At 35.6% G+C, this 19,540-nt stretch overlaps 1 protein-coding gene across 12 annotated transcripts in view; it reads right to left on the bottom strand.

Annotated features, from left to right (window-relative positions):
- Positions 1–5,913: 5,913 nt before the first annotated feature.
- Positions 5,914–19,540, bottom strand: part of Snap91 (synaptosome associated protein 91) — a 139,545-nt gene continuing 125,918 nt past the window's right edge. For 10 of the 12 annotated variants that reach the window (XM_047558079.1, XM_047558078.1, XM_047558083.1 and 7 more), the window contains 4 exons: positions 13,911–13,994; positions 13,001–13,105; positions 9,440–9,542; positions 5,915–7,424 (listed from right to left, as the gene is read on the bottom strand). In XM_047558079.1, coding sequence (XP_047414035.1) covers positions 9,450–9,542; positions 13,001–13,105; positions 13,911–13,994 — 282 coding nt within the window. In that variant the 3' untranslated portion in view covers positions 5,915–7,424; positions 9,440–9,449. Of the gene's footprint in view, positions 7,425–9,439; positions 9,543–13,000; positions 13,106–13,910; positions 13,995–19,540 lie in introns of all 12 variants that reach the window. The other 2 variants (XM_047558084.1, XM_047558090.1) reach the window with 1 other exon arrangement.

The raw sequence follows: 19,540 nt of genomic DNA, 5'->3' as shown, positions 1-19,540 counted from the left end.
TGGCCTATACTCCTTGGCCTATCCCACTCCTTGGCCTATACCCAAAGGGCTTAAAATCAGCATACTACAGAGATACAGCCACATCAATGTTCATTGCTGCTCAATTCACCATAGCCAGATTGTGGAACTAACCTAGATGCCCTTCAATTGATGAATGGATAAAGAAATGTGGTATATATATACAATGGAATATTACTCCGCCATGAAGAATGATAAAATTATGGCATTTGCAGGCAAATGGATGAAATTGGAGAATATCATGCTAAATGAGATAAGCCAATCTCAAAAAACTAAATGATGAATAATCTCGCTGATAAGTGGATGAGGACATATAATGGGGGGTGGGAGGGGTTAGCGTTAGGGTTAGGGTTATGTTTAGGGTTAAGTATAAGGAGGGTGGTAAGAATGGAGGAAGGAAGGACTGTATAGAGGGAAAAGAGGGGTGGGAGGGGTGGGGGGGAAGGGAAAAAATAACAGAATGAATCAAACAACATTACCCTATGTAAATTTATGATTACACAAATGGTATGCCTTGAGTACAAGAAAAAAAATTGTCATTGGGTCAGGCATGGTGGTGTATGCCTATAATCCTTGTGATGCGGGAAGCTGGCAGAAGGATCACAAGTTTGAGGTCAGCTCAGCAACTCAGGGAGATTTGGAGTGTAGTCTGGTGGTAGAGTACCCCTAGGTTCAATCCACAGTACACTTTCCACCCAACACACACACACACAAATAAGATATTGGGAACTCTAAGGAGGAATCTCCAGAGAATGAAATTTAATCTCTGTGGTGGATGCTGCTTCCTGGCCACCCAGTTACCATTTCCCAGCTCGTGTCCCCAACCCCACTCTATGTCGAATATGAGTTGTATTTATATGTGGAACAAACACTTATATTTACTAAATTTTAAAACGCATTGAATACATCTGGAAACTGTCTTTATTAAGGAATATTACCATCGACTATTTTGATACACTTCTCTATCCTTTTGTATTCTTATAATTGAGGATAAAAAAAAGAACAAAATCTATAGCAAAAATAGCCATAATAATTTAAAAAAGTAACAACAGCAATATTTACTGAGCAGTCCTTTGTGCCAAGCATCTTCCATTCATTATCTTATTTACTAATGTGTGTGCATGTGTGAAGTCCCCATGCCACAGACAAGGAAACTAAAGTTTACAGAAGTTAAGCAACTTGCTAAAAAGAGGATTTCCTTCCATGCAGGCTGGAGCAGAACTCATGTTCCTCTATAAGTCTCATATTCACTTAAAAAGTAATATGAGGAGGGTGGAGGTGCATTTGGAGTCACTCAACAAATAATAGTGGTGGTGGTGAGGCTATTAAGTACACACACATGCACACAAGCTCATCTATTAACTGGTAAGTTTAATTTTTTTAGATCTGAAGCAGTGGTTCTACAAGCATGAGCAGTGGACTCCCACGGATCCCAGAGACAAATTCAGGGGCCTGTGAGGTTGAAATCATTTTTATAATAATACTGTAAGGTCAGAACTGTTTCATAATAATACTAAGACATGGATTTTTCACAAGGGTTGCACATGGTGGAATTTTCCAGCAACTGTCTGACATGACTATTGTAATAGATTGAATGTGGAAGTGGATAGGAGGATGCAGCTGCCTTGTGCTCTGTATTGAAGAGATGTGCAAAAATGACAAAACAATACCATTCTCCTAAATTAGTTTTTTTGAAATTGTAATTTTTCATAAAAGAGTTTGCTAAAATATAATGGTTTGGTATTTCTATCTTTAAATGAATTAAACAGAAATTGAAAAGTATGTCAGTTTCAATCTCTAACACAATAAATACTGACAGACAAAACTCACATAAAACAAGAGCTTTTAGGGATCCAAAAATTTGAAAACCTATGCTTGGAAATCAATTATAGAATACTTTTATGTTGCTACATTAGAGAAAAGATAGCATATTTAACAAATGGTGCTGGGAAAACTGGAAATGTATATGTAACAAAGTGAAATTAAACCTCTCTTTCACCCTGCACAAAAATCAACTCAAAAGTGCATCAAAGACTTAGACACTAGAACAGAGACCCTGTGCCTAATAGAAGAAAAAGTAGGCCCAAATCTTCACCATGTTGGCTTAGGACCTGACTTCCTTAACAAGATTTCTAAAGTACAAGAAGAAAAATTAATAAGCAATAAACGGGATAAATTCAAACAAAAAAGTTTCTTCTCAAAGAAAACAATCAATAATGTGAAGAGAGAGCCTGTAGAATGGGAGAAAATCTTTACCACATGCACTTCAGATAGAACACTAATCTCCAGGATATATAAAGAACTCAAAAAACTTAACACCAAAAAAACTAAATAAATAAATAGCCAATTAATAAATGGGCTAAGGAACCGAACAGACACTTCACAGAACAAATACAACTGACCAAGAAACATATGAAAAAATGTTTCATCATCTCTAGCAATTAGAGAAATGCAAATCAAAACTACTCTAAGATTTCATCTAACTTCAGTCAGAATGGCAATTATCAAGAATTCAAGCAACAATAAATGTTGTCGAGTATGTGGGGGAAAGGTACACTCATACATTGCTGGTGGGACTGTTGATTGGTGCAACCACTATGCAAAGCAGTATGGAGATTCCTCAGAAAACTTGGAATGAAACCACCATTTGACCCAGCTATCTCACTCCTCAGTTTATATCAAAAGATCTTAAAATCAGCATACTACAGTGACACAGCCACATCAATGTTTATAGCAGCTCAATTCACAATAGCTGAATGTTGGAACCAACCCAGATGCTCTTCAACAGATGAATGAATAAAGAAAATGACAATACAAATGGAATATTACTGAGCCTTAAAGAAGAATGAAATCATGGCATTTGCAGGTAAATGAATGGAACTAGAGAATATCATGCTAAGTGAAATAAGCCAATTCCAAATACAGAAAGGCTGAATGTTTTCTCTGATAAGCAGATGCTGATCCATAGTTGGGGTGGGTAGGAAAGAATGAAGGAACTTTAGATTATGCAGAGGGGAGTGAGAGGAAGGGAGGGGTGGTAGAAGTACAGTAAAATGAGACAGACATTAGTACCCTATATACATGTATGATTACACTACTGGTATGACTACACCATGTACAGCCAAAGGAATGAGAAATTGTGTTCCATTTGTGTACAGTGTGTCAAAATGCATTCTACTGTCATGTATAACCAATTAGAACAAATAAAAAAAGAAAAAAGAATACTTTTATGTTGCAAAATTAAGTATGTATGCCACAAGTGAAAAGAGACCAGATGATTAAGTGCTGTGCCTCTCAGAGTTTAGCCAGGACCAACTATTGTTATCACTGAGTCACAAAATATCATTCCCTCTTAGGTTGCCATTCAAAAGGAGATTTGAATAATATATTCAGAAATAAAATCTGCTGTCATCTAGGCCACCAGAGACAGATTTCCTTAAATCCCCAGAGGATTAAAAATTACCACAAAACGCATAAACCAACGTGACTCAACTAAGAGAGACCATTCATTTTGATTTTCCACAAGTGCTTCTACACAAAAAAATGTGATCACTGTATTGAGACGTTCCCAGTAGCAGACATTTTAAACAAAAATTCTTATAGGTGTCTATTTAAGGGGCAGATGAGGTCTTTGCACGATTTATCTTTCTAAGATTCGAGTTTTCATTTCTCTTTATGTCCAACCCCTTTCCTGATCTTCTAAGCCTCAAGATTCTTCCCAAAAAAGTCTTCATTCTTTTATAGAGAACAAAGGAGACAATTTAACATGGAGAGAACCAGAACCACCCTTCCAATCATCATACATATATGATTCAAATTCACAAGGCCCTGGGTTCAATCCCCAGCACCACCAAAAAAATTATAATATTTTAATAATTCATTTTTAATTGGCAAATAAAAATTTATGTATTCATTGTGTATGATATGATGCTTTAAAATACGTATACACTACAGAATGGCTAAATTGAGCTAATTGGCATACCCATCATAGGAGAAGAAATTCCAGATGTTCTTCCCACATAAAATAAGCATATGAGGTGATGGATATGCTCATTAGCTTGATGTAATCATTGCACTTTGTATACACAGATCTTAACATCGCCATGTACCCCAATAATACATAAGACTAGAACTTGTCAATTAAAAATAAATTTTAAAAACAACTCTAATAACATTCGGCAATAAATGCTCTGAGTTATCCTTTAATAATGAGAAATATGATATTAACCAAGTGCTCAGGTAAGTGGAAACCTCTAAGCACTTGGGTTCATTCCTCAGACACTTACCTGGCACCTGCGCAAGTGCTGACTGCTGAGGACAGGGGCAGAAGGAGACATCAGCCTCTAAGGCTCAGAACAGCTTGAGCAGCTAACCCTATACTGCTGATGATAATGCAATATGTAAAGTGCTGTAATGACTGATAAAGACTGTGCTCTGAGGAGCAGGAATAGGCTCAGTGGTAGGGTTAATAAGGAAAATGCAGGCAGAGGGTCCTGTATAGGCCAGCAAAGTGCTTGGGGTGTCTGTGCAGTAGTCATGGCCACACACAGACCAGCGTGTGTGCGCGCGTGTGCACAAATGTGGGGAGGGTGGTGTTGAGGCTCAGGTGAGGCTAGTGAAGCAAGGTAAAGACAGTATAGAGACACTCACCATATTGAAGAGCACCTTGGGTAAAAGGGAGCTGTCTTGAAAACCATCCCCAGAGATTAGCTTTTTCAGTACTCAGAGAACCTCATCCAGCATCTCCTTTATAAGACAATTCCCCTACAAGGACACCAAGAATCTCAGCATAGCAAAGTTCCAGTGTCTGGTTTAAAAATAATGCTCTTACAGCTTTGACTATTAATAATTTTACCATGTGGGCCATTTGGTGAAGAAAAAGCTTATTTAAAAAGCAATATTAATCTTAAAATTATTTACAATCTAAAACACATTTTTATTACAATATGACCAAAGTAATTTATGATTAAAATGTGATCTATAAAAATCATATTATATAATCAGATACTAGCTTCTGAAAGTTAGTTCTCAAGATATAAATTCTAGATAACTAAGGGAAGATAGTTTATAATAATTATAAGAATGTGCTTCATTTGAGAAATACTTTGAGATTGAACTACTTTATTTTCTGTGATTCTGTGGGTTCAGAGCCTTGTGCGTGCTCGGCAAAAGCTCTACCACTGAGTGACATCTCCAGCCCCAAGACTGGACTTTTTGAAGTGCTGTAACAATCTAGTTGTAGGAGTAAAGTCACTCAATTTTATTAAAATAGGCTAATCTAGCCAGATCCACCTATAGTCTCAGCTACTCAGGAGGTTGAAGTAGAGGATTTCAAGGGGGAGGTCAGCCTCAATAACTTGGCAGGACCCTGTCTCAAAATAAAACATTAAAAGGGCTGGGATGTAGCTCAATGGTAAACCTTTCCTGGCTTCTATCTACAGTAACACACACTAACACACACACACACACACACACACACACACACACAAGCTAATCTAGATTTTGTGTGAGACTAACACATATATGTGATTGTGACAATGAGAATCTAAAGTCATTATTCTTCAATTTCCATGGAGAATTCTTGAAAAACTACTACGAGACTTTAATTGCATATTTCAAAAGAAAGTTCACCCTAAAAATAAACAGATATTTTGAAATATGAAACTTTAATTTATTTGGCACCAGTCAGGGAGTCCCAAATTTAATGAAAATTCATTAAAATAGCTTTTTCTGGGGTGGGTTTTTGGTTCAATGGTACAGCGCTTGCCTAGCATGCATAAGACCTCTGGGTTCAATCCCCAGCACCACAAAAGTTAAAAAAAAAAAAAAAAAGCCTTTTCACCTTCTTTTAAATTTATTAAAAATAATCAAAACTATATTGGCATGGGCAGCATGTCTCACCTCAAATATTTAAAAACTCCCAATATTTTGTGTATGCTATGTATGTCATTTGATACAGACCTTTTCCCTAAAAGTAATCAGAGAGAGAGAAAGGTTATATTTGCATTTTCTTTGTTCAAGGTGTTTATTGCATCTCAGAGGGCGTACATGCACTGGGTTTTTAAACCGAAATACAAAGAAAAGCCATTTTGAAATTGGTTTTAGGTAATTTTTCCCCATTACAGTGTATGTTATCCCCACAGTAATTTCAGATACAACCACTTTTAAATGGTACCATACATCTATTAAATAATTTGAAAAATAGGCAAATGCCTTTCCAACCCAATATGCTTTTACAAAGAGCTGCCAAGCCACTAGCAACACTGATCAACAGTGACCTCATGTATGCATCAAAATCTTAAGCCAAGCCATCAGCACAGACAGTATGACAACAAATTAAAAATTAAAGAATACAGTATGTACAGTAAAGGATACAATTCTCTGAATTAGTTTAAATCCTAATCACAATGGTACAACAAAACCTAGTTTGAGCTCAGTTGAAGGATGGAAAAACACTAGCCTAGAGAACACACAAAGAAATACTAAATAAACAGATGTACGTAAAACCCACATTGAAATAAAAACATTTGCAGTAATCTTTAAATTACAGATATACCTTGGGGTGCTTTCATAATCACGTAAATAGCACATCTCTAATTGCATTTTCACAGACATGATAGAAACGGACGCTTTACTCTTCAGTGCATTTAATCAAGAATGAATAAATAGGTCAATTTAGATGCAAAACCTGCAAATATAATTAAAATATATATTTAATATAGCAGTGATAAATATGGAATTCTTTCCATATGATTTTTCATTCTTGATAAGGTAGCTTCAAGGAGAAGTATTTATTATGGACGTTAACCTTTATATTTTTTAAAATAAAATTTCTTAACATATACAGTGCCACAAAAATAAACATTTCTCACAACAGTTGAAGTTTCTGTGATTGGAAAAATGTACTCCACACCGAAAAAAGTTTTGTATATTTAAGAGTGTTTTCCTTACTATCTGATATTATCACATTACGCTTGTAACAGAGATACAGAAGAAAAGAGAATTTATGGGGAGAATTTAGGGTTTGTTCAAAAGTTATATATACATTGAAACCTTCAAAAACACAGACATATCTTTCCAAATGGCTCACCATACAACAGCTGCATCATCCGTCCATGGGCAAGGTCCAGAAAAGCACTAAAGGCATCGGAAACATCCATTCATTGTTTACATTGTACAACACACAAATAACCCAAATACACTACAATTTTGAGAGTAGGGATAACAGCTAAAGTAGTACACATTCCTAACGTTCACTTTCACAGCTGTGCTACACATTTTGGAAGAGAAGTTATGAGTAAGCATTGGGTTTGGTACTGGTGGCTCACTTTGAAACTCTGAGCATCAATCTTATTTGAAGTCTCCAAACTCATTATATTTTTCCTATTCAGTCACAAAAATTGCAGCTGTGAAGAAAAAAGTACTTTAGTTAGGAAAATAGACTATCATGCACTCCTCAAACATTTTATGTCCTCTGCAATCATAGTTACTACAGAAGAGCTTTATACAAAAGGTTTCCATATTAACACATTCACATTTATGTATTTTTCAAAGTTTCCTTAAGCTTAAAATTCTGCCAGGAAACTTAAAAAAATCAATTTTCCATACATAGTTTCATTATAAACAAAAATTACATCAAAAATTTTTGAAATTTAGATACTTATTAGCAATCTTAAGTCATAAGACATTCAGTATAAATTAAGAATAGCTAACCTTTAAAAAAGAACAGTGAAAAAAAAAGTTGGAATGGCAGTGACTTCCATTATTTTTTGCTTCTACTTTGTTATGGTGTTCAATGGGTCACTTACTGAACAGTTCAACAAGTAACAGAATTGGAAAGGGAGCTATCCCTGGTGATCCCATTTCTTCTCTGATACTATTTTCCACTTTGTTCATCAGTCATTTCTGTCAAGAAGACTTCCAGGGGTCTTAAAGCGTAGCTTGGGTTTTAAGGCCTAGCCAGGCCTCATAAAATGGTGTCTGTCTGTCTCTTTCTGGGCTGTGAATTCCTAAGGGCAGGGACTATCTTCTGATACTCACTGAAGTTCCAGGCATGTGATGAGAGCAATATTTACTTAACAAGTGGTGATAAAAGGCTGCTCAAGGCAGTTTTCTTGATTACTTCTGAAACTTCAATTGCTAAGAAATAAGTGGTCATTGTCTTACTTATACCAACATCTACTTATGCCTAATCAGCCCAAACCAAAGTGGAATAGAAAAATGTGCACAAGGAGAAATGACTTGACTGAGATGTTAAAGTGACATGTTATTAATCTTATTGGTATATAAGAAAAATAATTATAAAGCAGGATTTCACAAAAATTTGAGGAATTAGAGAATGTTTTTAATAAATGTAGGCAGATGTGTAATGAAAGTACCAAGGGACAGTAGTCCAAAAGCTTCCACATTTTTACTCTTCTTGCCAGTATCAATATCAAGGATCAGTTCTTCTAACTTTAAAAAAAAAATCTGGCCAGTTTACTGCATAGGGTTTAATCTCCTACTGAGAAGTTCAAAGGTATTAATGACTGGGAAGTAGATATGAAAAATACTATGTAAATAAAACAGTATAATTAAGTATTTGCAAAGAACCTCTGCACTGTCAGGTGCAGGGTTAACAGTAAACCTTATTCCTTCATAGGTTTCCTTCCCTAAATTCACAACGAATAATTTTTAATGAAATTGATGGAATTTAAAACTCGATTGTTAGAAATTAAAAATTCTCCTTGAATAAAGCAATGTGAAGAGTAATAATCTAAGCTTTACTTTATAAGGCAAAAAAAGGATAACAAAATAAAAATATAATTACATAGTCACATATATTCTTAGATTATTTCTAAATGCAATATTACAAATATTAGCTTTCTATTAATTTCAGTCATCATGGAGTAAAGCAGTAATCTTCTAATTTATCAAGCAGTTTGGGCAACAGTTTTTCAGTATAATCTTTGTGCTTTTCAGTATAAGAACAACTTGGTGGTTTCTCTCCTTCCTAATTTTCTTTTATTTCTTTTTTCTTTTGCAGTACTGGGGACTGAACTCAGGAGTGCTCTACTATTGAGCTACAACTCCAACCCATTAAAATATTTGTTATCTTTTATTTTTGAGACAGGGCCTTGCTAAGTTGCCCAGGCTGGCCTCAAGCTTTCAATTCTCCTGCCTCAGCTTCCTGAGATTACAGGTGTGTGCCACTGATTACAGGTGTGGTCTCTCCCTCCTAGTTTCATAAGTAACAATTTAAAAATTTAAAAACTTCATTAATAATGATAGCTTTTTGTATCAATTTTAAAACTCTAAACATTTGGATTATTATTGTACACATCTATTCAAAACACAGAAAGAACAAATATCATATCTGAAATAGCTAAGCATTGTATCGCTCATTATTAAAAGTCCACAGGAAAAGCTCAATATGAGATACCTTAAATTGTTTACAAGAAATCCTTGATGTTAAGATCCGCTAATGGGTCCTTTGCTGGAGGTTTCTTGGGACTCTGAGAGGCAGGTGTAGGGCTTGGAGAAAGCTAATGGGGAGAAAGCCAGCCCCAAAGAGCAGAAATAGAAAGCAAACAGAGAGATAGGTAAGCATTAGGCAGAACATATGTCGCAGAAAAAACATGCAGAAGAACAGATGACTAAAAATTTAAAAAAAAATCTACTTTGTTCTACTTAGCCACAGTATTGTGTTTAATTTGGGAGTGGTAAAATACACTTCAAATGATATTTGGCTTTCTTGAAATTTCTTGATATCAGATTTAGCCAAAGTAAAATTTGGGGACTCTGGTAGAACAATATGGACATGCATTATGATTATGGAATATGTGAAAAATTAGTCACATAAAGATATTACAAATATATAGTAAAACAAACAAAAAGTGATCAATTTTTCTATAAAGACATTTTTACTTTGAGTTATTAGTACCATTAAGCTAATAAAGGAAATTAAATGACTTTTCTCACAGTGATGATCAGTTTGAAAGGAAAATTGAAAGGAAAGTTTATAGACAGTCACTTAAGAAATTACTTAATATTATTAACTAAATATGTTAGGATTTCATGTAAATTATTTTAGGGTCCTATTTGTGAATATCACTGAGTTCTAATCCCACCTATTCAGCTCACAGAGAAGGCTAAATAACTACAGGAAAGAACCACATGGGACTTGGAGCAAAAGGAAAAAAGAATTAACACATCTTGCATCTATTGAACCCATACCTAAATGATTTTCATTTGTGACAGAAATAATTTCTGGAAGCAGGCTTCCATAGGATGTCAGAGTAAAGACCTTAAAAAAAAACTCACATAGTCTGTCTAGAACAATAGGTGACATCTGTCCTTTGAATCTAATTAATCTACCAGCTTGTAAGGTGATGGGAATTTCAGAACTCTGGGACTTTGTGGGGTGTGTATGTTTTTATTGGTTTGGGAAGCAGAGCTCCAGAAATAAAGAGTTTCAGATGTGTTCCTATGTCCAGAAACTACCACATTGTCTATGAGTCAAATTTCCATTTGTAAAACTGAGATAATGCTTCATTGAATTATCAGGAAAAATAAACATAAACCTGAAATTGCTTGGAAGAAACTAAAGGATTGGTCCACAATTAATAATTAGGTGAGATGACAATGTTATGATATTAACCTATTAATGAATATTGGGATAGTACAGGCATCATTAATATTAAAACTATGAGTTCTGAAGCTACAAACTCATTTTGTTTTATTCTCTGGGATAATTATGCTTCTTGGATATAGAAAACCTAAAAATTGTATGACATACCATTCCCTGATTTACTCTAAGTTCAATTACTGATTGAAACAATGTATTTTCATATAATTTATTTTCCAAATTGAGTAAATAATTGATGCTAAAAATGGTATAATGGAAGAAAAACAATTGCTTTTACTAATAAGATTACATTAATTTATTTCTAAAGCTTTCAGCACACCAAATAAAAGACTAAAAAACAACCTCAATAACATCATTCATTAAAACAGAAACATTCTGTCTTCCTAAAATGTGATAAATATTCATAGTTCTATTCAACCATCAAGGAAACATAGTGTGATTCATCTAGAATTAAAGTAAACAAGGTTAAATTTAACCCAACCAGTAGACCCCAAACCTTTCTCATACCCTCCAAAAAACAATGTTAGGCAGGGTTTCTTAGTCTCCAAGCAGACTAGAAAACCTGTCCTGAAGTCAGTGCATGGCCATGAAGGCGAGGGCTTTTCATATTCTAAACAGTCTCTTTCAACACCCACCATTTTTTTCTACTGATCAGTGTGGCTTTTGAGGGATTAAAGTGAAGAAGTTGAAAGCAAATTTGGGAACAGATAGAAGATGGATTTAGATATGGATCAAGAAAGCAAAAACACTCAGAAAGTTTAAAGTAAGTATCCTACAGATAAATACACACTTAGTAAATTAAAAATATTATAGGAGTGAAAGAAACTATACACTGATATCAGCAAATTCTGCTGGAGCTCTTTTGTTCAGTTTGTTTGGCATGCTGCTACTAAAGTTATAATTTGGTGCTGACTCTGTCCAAGTCACTTTCTCAGGTGAAAATCTCCTTGGTTCCACATACATCTCTCTACATTGCCAGACAATTAAATAGAAGAGTCAAGAAAGGGTGACTCATTAGTATGAAGAGTATTAGCAGCAAAAGAGTTCAAAGTGCAAATATTGGGCATGTATTTTGACATATTTGTAAATGGCGGTAGCACATGATGGCACAGCAAGGAATTTTGCTTCAAGGCACATTTTCCCTTTGTCTTGGATCCTACTAGGTGACCTCTAAGTCTTTGTTATTTTCTGAGTGACAGGAGTACCTTTGCTCTTTACAGTGAACTCCTGGAACCCACCTGATAGGTTATGCTCACCAGGTGACTCACAGGAGTTCTTCCTAGCTTATGCTAACAAGTGACTCAGCATGGAGGTGGGTTATGCCAGAAAGACCTGCCATGTGATTAGATGGTTGGGTCTGTGGGTCATATAATGCCAGCCTGATCTTTAGAAGGAGCGGGGTTGGAAATTGAGTTGAACCCATGGTTAATATTTCTCTCTCTCTATCTTTTTTAATATTCTGGGTATTGAACCCAGGGCTTTATGCATGCTAGACAAGCACTCTACCATTGAGCTATACCCTCAGCCCCTTGGGTAATAATTAACCAATCATTCTTATGTAATGAAGGCTCAATAACTCTGGACTCTAATGCTTGAGTGAGCTTCCTGACCTGACAATACTGTGTGAGTACTGTCACACATTGATGCTGGGAGAGGAACACATCCCTGAAGACAAAGAAGTTTCATGCTTGAAGTTCTCCTAGATGTCACCCATGATCTCTTCCTTTAGCTGCATCTAATTTGTATCTGTTCACTACAAAGAAAACTGTTATCATAAATTTGGCACATTCCTGAGTGCTGAGAGTCATTCTAGAGAATTATCTAACCTGAGGGTGGTCATGGAAAACCTCAAATTTGTACCTAGCTAGTCTGAAGTGACAGTAGCCCTGGGGACTCCCAAACTTGTAGCTGATGTTTGAAGAGAGGGGATTCTTATGGCACTGTTTCCTGAGACTTGGCAGTTTGGCAAACTCATTGCTGTTGATGTCACAAGTGTTGGGCAGACTTGGCAGCCTGGAAGACTGTGCCTTCAACTTTCCTGGCTAACTCTGGAAACACATAATAAAATCATGGATCAGAAGCACTCACTTCTCTGGGACGCATGCCTTGGATGCCACATATCTTGGTTGTTCTCCTGTACCATTCTGAGTTAAGTGAAAGAAGAACAGAAGGACCCTAGGATAGTTAGCTATTTCTATCCTTTCCCCCCAGACTCACACTATTGCAAATCTGTCTTCTCGGATCCCTTCAACTTTGAAATACAGTAGGTAAAAACACTTTTGAAACAGTTAACCACATGACAATATTACACTCAGAAGTTAATGTCACTGATTTGTGTACACGTAAGAGACAGACCTGTGTGCCAGGTACAGCTGTGGCTCCAAAGGGTGGCCTCATCATGGGCTGTGCAAACATGACTGGCTGCTGAGGCATCATGGGCATGCCTGTCCCAGCAGGAGGCTGGAAAAGAAGACTTGTTTAGAGCTGAGTGGAGTCAACAGGGCAACACCCTGACAAAGATGGTTTTTATAAGCTTCTCACAATTTTTGAGGATTCTAGGTGGGATTTACTATCTTGACCTCTGGCTATTAAGGCTGTCAGATGGAAGAGTCCCTGAGGTAGGGTACAAACCCAGATGACCATATAGTATCCTCATCCTAACTAGGCTTTGCTGCTCGTTCACCTTCTTCAAGCATAACTCTTTTTTTGGGGGGGTAGCACGAACTGAGCTCAGGCGCACTTGACCACTGAGTCACATCCCCAGCCCTATTTTGTATTTTATTTAGACAGGGTCTCACTGAGTTGCTTAGCGCCTTGCCATTGCTGAGGCTGGCTTTGAACTTGAGATCCTCCTGCCTCAGTCTCCTGAGCCTCTGGGATTACAGGGGTGTGCCAGGGTGCCTGGCTCAAGCATAACTCTTGAAGAGATAAAAACTTGTTTCTTTATGGCCCTAAAAGTTGCTGATTAGTGAGAAGTCCTACTATAGTGATTATGGGCTGATTTGATTCATTGAGCTGAGACTATGATTAATATATATTCCAAAAGGGACATAACAATATATTATAATTTGGTGGCAGAATTTAAGTATTTTATAACTGATTTTTATAACTATATCAGTAAGTTACTTAAGGCCTGAAGCAGGTAACTTTTAAAATTTACTGTATTTTGGGAAGAATTATATTCTGTAGGAGTCTTTATTAATTTTCTATTTGGCGAAGAACTGAGAAATGTCAATTATAATTTTTAGAATAGGTTATCACTCACCATTCCAAATCCTGCTCCAGGTTGTCCAACAGATGGAGCCCCGGCCACAGGAGGAACTGAACTGGTTGGAGGTACTGCTCCTTGCTGTACACACATACCCACAAAACCACATAGTGCATGCAAACATACACACACATACACACACACCAAAGACAATAAAAAACAAAAACATGAAACAACATAATTTTGTTTTTAAAAGACAATATAATTTTAAAATGCATACATTTAAAGTTTGTATGTGTGGATATGTAAAGAAATCTCAAATTTTGGTTTTAAGTTTAAAAGAAAATGGGTCTAACATTACACCAATGATATAAACAAGGTTACTAACTTGATGTTCACTGTTGGTAGTACTGTTTGGACTTGCTGCTTTGCAACTACATTGGGCTTTCTCTCACCCTTACTGGGAATGAATTCGACTTCTCTAAGCTTCTCTTTTCCTTCTCTTTTTGACATGAGGATCCTGTTTTCATTTACATTTTAATGATTGGCTTCTACTCCCCATCCCATTTTTCCCATATTTTTATTGGTGCATTATAGTTGCATATAATGGTGGAATTTATTGTTACATATTCATGCATGCACATAATATAACAATATAATTTGGCCAATATCACCACTCTCATTTTTATATCATTCTTTTCTATGTTTTACACCACTTCTTTTCTATGTTTTACTTGTTTCTTTTTTAACTTTTAGCTATTGCATAAGACTAAAATCAGTATAGAAAGCATTAGAAGACTGCACATAATACAGAATGCATATGCTGTATCAAGTTCAGGACTGAGTTTTCAGTCATACATCAAAACTTTCCAGTATTTCTGTCTTTAAAATTAATCCTACTATGATCCTTTAAATTTAAATTGACCATTAGAGAAAATCCTAATTTATAAAAGAAGATACTGTAGTGATATCAGCAAAAATGATGGACTAAGAGACTCCAAAATCCCCTCATCCATAAAAACAATGGAAAAACAGGCAACAATGGTCAGAATCAACTTTACTGGATTCTAGAAACTATTTAAAAACTTGCAGCAATTCCTGAAAATTGAAAATCAGAGGAATCTTGGTAAGAGTAATAAGCTCTGTGGCATTTTAACTTACCCTAGTCCCATCTTCTGCTCCCCAGCTTAGCTGTTGCCTTGAGAATAATATCACACATTCCCAGTAAGAGTACCAGAGGGAGCAGAATATATTTAATTCTTTGTTAGAATTATTAATGTAATAATAATTATTGTTATAATTATGTATTTGTTCTATTTGAGTGACTCCTTGGAAAAACTGGCTCAAAAGGCTTATTTTTGTCTCCCCTACCTAGGAAGACACCCAGTACTAATGTTATTACCTGAAGAGATTTGTGGAAAATAACATACAGGCAAATGTTTTCATTGTTGCTATCTAAGGTAGTAGACAACATTCAGTGGAAACAGTAGACTAAACAAAAAGCGTGGGAGGAAAGATTGGGGAATGAGATGCTTTGGGGATTAAAGTAGGAAAAGCTCAAACATATCCCTGGGTATTTAGAAGGCCACGCGCGTACCCAGGACTATACACATGCTCAGGAAAGAATTGAGAACTAAGGCTCTCACCTCTGGCTAACCTTAAGTCTGCACAAGCAATAAGTGAAGGCTAAGGCAGAGTTGTAAGCTGCCTGGATGAGTTTAAAGACATTTTCCAATACACACAAATAGAGCACTCTGCAAAGACTGGAAGATATTTTTGATTCCAGGAGTTTAAGGAATATCTGTTCAATCATTAGATGACTACTTAGCTAAAGGTACTCTAGTTCAATGGCCACATCAAATAGAACACGGACTTACAGAATTACTTTAGAACGGTCACTAAACAAACTATAGGTTTAATATCACTTATCTAAAATACATGGGACTAGAAGTATCTCAGATTTTGGATTTTTTTTCAGATTTTGGAATATTTGCATATATAATGAGATATTTTTGGGATGGGATTCAAGTATAAAAACAAAATTCATTAATGTTTCACATATACTTTGTACAATTAACCTGCAGGTAATTTTATGCGATATTTTTAGTGAGCTTGTGTTTTGACTGCAACTCATCACATAAAGTCAGGTGTGGAATTTTCCACTTATGGCATCATGTTGGAGCTCAAAGTATTTAAAATTCTGGAGCATTTTGGATTTCACATATTTGGATTAGGGATGCTCAATTTGTATTACAAAGAGTAGCAATGATAAACTCAGGGCAGGTTTCCAGAATTACCATGTTATAATATTAAAAATATACAGGTTTTACCAAAAATTAATGAAATATACAAAGAAATAAGAACATATGACCATATGTAGGAGAAAAATCTCAAATCAATAAGCTAAAATATTATCTTAAGAAACTAGACAATAAGAAGAGCAAAAGAAACACAAAGTCAGCAGAGGAAGGAAATGATGATTAGAGTGAAGGTAAATGAAATGAAGAAGAGAAAGAAAAGAGATCAATGTAACAAAAAGCAGACTCTTTGAAAAGATGGATAAAATAAACTTTTAGCTTGACATATCAAGAAAAGAAGAAAGAAACTCAAGATTAGAGAAAGAGGAGACATTTCTACCAACCTTATAGAAATAAAAACATCATAAAGAAATATTGTGAGCAATTATGTGCCAAAACATATAATCTAGATGAAGTGGTCAAATTCCTAGAAAGACACTAACCACAAAAACTGACTCAATAAAAGAAAAAAATCTGAGTAGATGTATAGTAAGTAAAGAAATTAATCCATAATCAGAAAAATTCTGCTGGGTACAGTGGTACATGCCTGTAATTCTAGTGGCTGAGGAGTCTGAGGCAAGAGGATCACAAGTTCATAGTCAGCCTTAGCAACTTAGCGAGGTCATAACTTAGTGAGACCCTGTCTCAAACTAAAAAATAATAATTAAAAAAAAAAAAAAGGGCTGGGGATGTGGCTCAGTGATAAAGCGCCTCTGGGTTCAAACCCCAGTATGAAAAGATAAAAAAAGAAAACTTCCATCAAAGGAAAGATCAGAAGCAGATAAATTCTACTAAATACATAAAAAGAAATTAGTTTCAATTTTTCTCAAGCTGTCCAAAAAATAGAAAGACTTCCTAATTATTCTTTTATGCCTGTATTATCTTGATGCCAAAGAATATCACAAGGAAAAGAAAACTACAGTCCAAATCCTTTACAAACATTGTTGCAAAAATCTTCAATAAAATACCAGCAAATTAAATCCAGCAGCATATTATAATTATATATCATGACTATCTGGAGTTTATCTCAGAAATGCAAGGTTGGCTTAGCATATGAAAATTAATCTATGCAGTGTGCTATATTTGTAGAATAAAAGAAAAAACACAATTGTGGTGAATTCTTATAATTTTATGTTGCCTCGATGCCCATTTTCGATGCAGGTTGAACTTTTTCATGCTAAAAACAGGGTTTATTCATCCTTGACACGGTTTCCAGATCTCTGTATCCTTCCTGTTCTTCAGTGTGATCAATTTAGGTATCTGCTTCATACTACCTACTTTTAGTGACCATCTCCTATGGGAGAGTTACATATAACCTACTTGACTCACCTCCCTGATCCCCTCATCCTGCATGGTCTGCGCAGATATGCTGTGATGACCCTCTCAGTCATAGTTGCCATGGAACCCATGCCTGTTTGCTGTACACCCACCAATTAGAACTTTCCTCATTAAATCTGCTTGGGTAACATCCTAGACCCTAATAAAAGTTCTTGCCCACAGTCTCTTGCTGGTTGATCATGTGTATACTGGACAGCACCCTCCTTTCCATTAGCACTGAGGACTGTGCTATGCTATCCTCTCCTCTCTTGGGTCTGTGAGTAATAAAATTGCTTCTGCTACTTAATCATTTTGTGGTACTATTCTTGTCTCACCTGGTTGACACACCTGAACCTAACTTCTTTCCAGGTCAAGGCTCTTCTAAAGAGAGGCTCTCCTGGTGGAAATGAATTGGATATAGGTAAGAAAAGAGCCACAAGGGTATTTGCCCACAGTACCAGCTTCCCAGGAGAGGGATACTCGGTCATGAATCAGACACTTAGGCACTAGGTTGTTCACAAGGATAAAGAAGTATCCTTCAAAGACACTGTGAACATTCATAATTACCTCCCTGAAGTCCCATAAGGGCAGGACTAGTTTATATCCATTTCCGAACAAGACCAAATTAGAGAAAATGACAATGATCATCTCAATAGAAGCAGAAAAAGCATTTGATTAAACTAACACTCTTTCATGACAAAAAAACTACTCAACAAACTAGGGAGAGGAGGGAAATTCCTCAATCTGATACAGAGTATCTAAAAAACCCCCAAAGGTAAGATCATACTTGGTGGTGAATGACTGAAAGGCATCTCCCTAAGAATAAGATGCAACAGAAATTTCAGCTAGGGAAATTAGCAGAAAAAAGGATGAAATAGCAGAGTAAAAAAGGAAAGAATAAAACTATCTTTATTCACTGATGACCCAATCTCATTTATAGAAAACCCCACAGAATTGAAATAAAAAAGTACCAAAACTAATAAATAACTTCCTTAAATTATTTCTAATAATAATTATAAATAAGAATATAAGATCAATGTATAAAAATCAGTGTAGCAGTTCATTTTATGATAGCAATAAGCAATCAAAATATAATTGTGATAATGTTTCCATTTATAGTAGTATCAAAAACAATAAAATATTTAGGAATAAATCTAATTAGGGAAGTATAAGAATTGTGCACTGACAACTATAAAACATTATTGAAAGAAATTAAAGAACAATTAAAAAAATGGAAAGATGAACTGTGTTTGTGGATTGGAAGACATAATATTGGTAAAATGGCAGTAGGCAATTCCTATTTAAATTTTAACTGCCTTTTTTTTTGACAATTGACAAACTGAATTTAAAATTTATGTGGAAATGCAAGAGGATAAGAAGAGCCAAAAGAGACTAGGAAAAAAAAAACAAATTTGGAACTTCCTGGTTTTAAAATTTAATGCAAAATTACATTAATCAAACTAGTATGGTACTGGCATTAAGGATACACATAAAGATCAACACAACAAGAATGAGTCTGGAAATAAACCCATACATCTATGTCCAACTGATTTTTGTCAAGGGTACTGAAAACAATTAAAAGAGAAACAATAGTCTTTTCAACACAAGATTCTAAGACGACAGGATTTCCACATGCGAAAACAATTACTTTGAACCTACACACACACACTCAAAATAGGACCAAGTCCTAATGTAAAAGATAACACATGAAACTCTTGGAAACAGCTGAAAAGCTCTAAGACCTTGGATTAAACAATGTTTCAAAAGCACAATAAATAGAAAAAAATTAGGTATACTGGGGGCTGGAGTTGTAGCTCAGTGGCAGAGTGCTTGCCTAGCATGTGTGAGGCATTGGGTTCGAACCTTAGCACCACATAAAAATAAATTAAAAAAAAAAGGGATTGTGTCCATCAACAACTAAAAAATTTTTTTAAAAAATTAGGTATACTGGGTTTACCAGAATTAAAAATGTTGAACATGAAAAGACACTATTGAGAAAATGAAAAGAGGGCCAGGCACAGTGGCCACGCCTGGAGCCCCAGCAACTCGGGGGGCTGAGGCAGGAGGATCAAG

Source organism: Sciurus carolinensis, chromosome 7, assembly GCF_902686445.1.
Source record: "Sciurus carolinensis chromosome 7, mSciCar1.2, whole genome shotgun sequence".
NCBI lineage: Eukaryota > Metazoa > Chordata > Mammalia > Rodentia > Sciuridae > Sciurus > Sciurus carolinensis.
The sequence above is the reverse complement of the archived record's forward strand: the minus strand, read 5'-3'. Positions and strand labels throughout refer to the sequence as shown.